The 3,792-nt window shown below is 38.1% G+C and overlaps 1 protein-coding gene across 1 annotated transcript in view; it reads right to left on the reverse strand.

Annotated features, from left to right (window-relative positions):
• The window catches only part of LOC104492428 (chromosome unknown open reading frame, human C5orf63), a 4,466-nt gene extending 3,417 nt beyond the window's left edge, over positions 1–1,049 (reverse strand). The window contains exon 1 of the mRNA XM_010134987.1: positions 930–1,049. Within this exon, the coding sequence (XP_010133289.1) occupies positions 930–1,049 (120 nt within the window). The remainder of the gene's footprint in view (positions 1–929) is intronic.
• Positions 1,050–3,792: the final 2,743 nt, after the last annotated feature.

The following is a 3,792-nucleotide window of genomic DNA, read 5'->3' on the forward strand; positions in this document are numbered from 1 at the left end:
GGGAAAGATAGATCTGTAACTTTAAAGTATAATTCTTCTTTATAGCACGCATTGCTCTGATGAATAAACAGATGGTGACCTTCCATTTTTTTAACCTATTCACGTTACACAGTTTAAATGGCTATGGATGGAATGAAAAAACTGAAGATGGATGCTGTTAAAATAACTTCCTCATCATGCACAAATACCCCTATACTGATGTCAAAATTCTCAGTGCTTTGCATTTCTAGTTATTCTCCTCTTGAAGACTACATTAACCATATAAAAGCACTATAGGACACTATGTGTCATCATTAGACTCCTGCAGATAACATAGGCTCTTGATGACAATTCATGGACGCTACCAGTTCCAAACTGACCAGTCCTGCTCATCACATCTGTTATTTAAACATACTTAAGAATCCTATATGGTCATGGAACAGACAGTTTTGCCTGCATTTTTATCCTGTTAGTGTTACAAAGCCAATAAAGCAAAAAGAGGGTAAAGCACAATCTAATTTTTCCTCATGTGCTACCAACACAACTTGGATATATTTTCAGTCTCACAGGTAGTGCTGAAATTAAACATGAGTGCTTTGAAGAGCTGATTTGGGCAGATTATGTATAACAACTCATCTTTGTTCTTCATTTCCAGGATGAAACGGTGGCAGTTAGAGAACCATTTTAAACTAGTAAATGGACCACAGTGTCAAGGAGACACAACTATCTTGAAACATTCCTTTATTGGTTTTAACTGCTTGCTTGCTACAATGAGTACAACTATGCTGTAAAGCCTGGTGTAAAAGACACTCCCAAAGTAAAATGACGAATACTACACAGATTTGAAAAGGGAAAAAATGCATAGCCAGGCCATTTCTTCTGGGATTCATATATATCAAAGCTGATAAATGCACACTCTTGCTTAGCTTTATTCTGTTAACAACTTTTACCTTGGTGAATAAAGTCAACACCGGCTTATTTGTGCTGGCTGAACAGAGCTGCCTCCCCAGTGGACTGGATGAATGTCTTCCTAGTTGCAGTGTTCTGCTCAGAAAACAAAGCACCATCATCCTGTTTGGCAAAAATAAAATGTTTAATTGTTTTGTGGCACGTTATAGCTCATGAAATTTAATGTTAAGATAAATGCAATACTGCAGTCACAGTTCTAAAATACGCACAATCAAACTATTTTCCCAGGATCTTTATGTTCACAGTATCAACACATTAATCAGAAAAATGGTTTACTATGCAGCAGGCCAGAAACACTGCATTGCTCAAAAAGTGTACTTCGACTTAAAAAAAAAATTCCCTAATACAAATGCTGACATAAATGCATTATGCTGTTTCAACTGCATAGATGCCAGTAAGAATTACACAATATTGACAAAATGCAAAGTACCGTGCTTTGTACCTCAGTAATCTTACTGCAGTACTTGACAGTCTACTTACTAAAAACTGTTCTATCAAAAAACTAACCTGTACCTAATCAGAATATTAATATAACATTTTCTTCAGTGAATAAAAAGCTGCAGCCAAGACGATGTAAATGGGTAATACATAAAACACGGACTTTGCCCTCAGTCCTTCCTGTGACAGCAAATTAATTCATGAAAGATGTTAATGGATCTTTCCATTATTTCTTTGGGTGATTTCTTTGGGAGAGCTAAGTAAGTTTAGTATTGTTGAAGGGTGCCATACTGGAGTCTTAAAGCCACCTACTCGTAATAACACTAGTAACAACAGTGTTTCCTCCAAAGTTGTGTCTTAATGGGATCTTTGCAAAGGCATTTTACGACTGAAAGGCACAAACCAGAAGCAAAACGGAGTGTTTGCATGGAGACTACTGGCAGACATGACACTTGACATGAGAATTTGCACCAGGAAAAACAAGTCCCGTTTACATAAAGCCAAACTGCTTCTGTTCAGTTTCTGTTCAGGCATGACTTAGCTGTAAGTAAGTAAGTTAGTTAGTTCTATTAACTGTAGCTAACCACAAACACAATGTAATGACAGAAGTTTCAACAAGTTAGGACTATGTTGCAACTGATAAGCATGTTTTAGGATGTTCAGCAAAAATGCAGAGCTCCAATGTCAGGGATCACTCCCACGCTGGTTTCATCACCGACAAGAAGAAAGGGTTGCACAGATAGCGCACAGCACTCACATCATACTCGCATCTCTATCGCATCTGCCTTTTGTTACGAAGAAGCTAAAATGCTAAATCTTTCTCAATCTTTCACATACAAAATCATTCAACATGATTATTCTGCAGCTCTCTTTAGCCCACCCCCAAGTAATTACAAAAAGTTGTTTGAGTCACAAAAGTAATAGGTAAATGTAAAGAAGGATGCTTGCAAACTTCAGAACTTACCCACCCCTATACTACCATGCTACAGAACATAACAAATAGTATTTGTAAATCTGGACTTGACTGATGCTGTATTTTGCAAAGCCAAATGGGACTCATTTCCCGTTGACAGAATTTCCATCACCCAATAAATCCTCACCTGCTGCAAAAACAAAATGTGACACTAAAACTAGCAATTATTTAGATGAGATAACTATCTGTATAAAACTTATCTTAGCCTCAGTCAAGGGAAGACAACCATGGCTGATTTTATTCTCCAACTAGGCACCTTTTAGTGGTGCTATATACTCTTAAATAATCAATATACTCTTGCTCTGTGGTTCCAAATGTTTTATATGCAAAACGACGAACTCATTTGGACAGGATTATGTCCTGATTTCCACGGATTTGTATACATATAAGCAAGGATGAAATTATTATATACATTTGTCTGTATACAATTTACATTCACATAGTATTCTAATTTTGGAACCCTTAACTGGGTCTGAACTGACACGTCTTTCTGCAAGCCAGAGTAACACATCAGGAACATGGAAAATGCTACACTGAAAACGTCCTAGGCATTTTCTAGCTATTTGTGTTAAAGAAACTTTGCAAGTGTCTATTAAGCTGACTCCTACCCTCCATTTAATCTGTATTCTGTTATGATAAAGGAACCAACTGAACAAGAATGGGGAAAGCAAGCAGATGCAAATGTAAGAATACATGCTGATGGCCCAAGCCAGTGGTGGTTTCAAACAGCTGCCCTCTGTTGTCTCTCATTCAAAACCAGTTATGGTCATCAAGTAAAGTAAACCTGCGTAAGCAGGGGCACCAAATCCTGTAGCTGCTGAGATCCCCACAAAGCTTTTACCCTCCCTTTCAGAGGAGGCACAAGAAAACCTTGAACTTGTTTTTGCAACCACGTGTTTACTCTGTAGGTCTTTAGGAAAGAATCAGGGTTTTACATCAACTCAAAATTCAGAAACGTCATCAGTAACACCAATCATTTCTCTGAGACGACGTTATACATCAATCGATGCACTTTTCTATATATATTCTCCTCCAAACTACAGTAATCTGGGGAAACACCACAACATGGTAAATGCCATTTCATTCCATCACAGAAAAGATTAACGTCCACCTTAACGTACAATAAATTTTGCTTAGTGATCCCTCTGGAGGCATCCATTGATGACTGCTCTAAGAGCCGTACTCCAAATTTCAGGCAACTTAACAGACATTCAATAGGTTGCTGTAATGGCCAGGAGACCATTTCTGAGGACTACAGAACCTGCATATACAACGGACCGTTATCATAAAGTAACTATAATACGAGTTTAAAAGTCTGTTTCAAACGCCTTCGTTTGCAAATTTTTGAGCTAAATGCCCCGTTTACCCCCAAGGGCCGGTGCCGACCCAAATCGGGCAAACAATGGATCCAGAGGTCTTCCCACTATTTCCTG

This window comes from Buceros rhinoceros, unplaced genomic scaffold (genome assembly GCF_000710305.1).
Source record: "Buceros rhinoceros silvestris isolate BGI_N320 unplaced genomic scaffold, ASM71030v1 scaffold11184, whole genome shotgun sequence".
Taxonomy (NCBI): Eukaryota; Metazoa; Chordata; class Aves; order Bucerotiformes; family Bucerotidae; genus Buceros; species Buceros rhinoceros.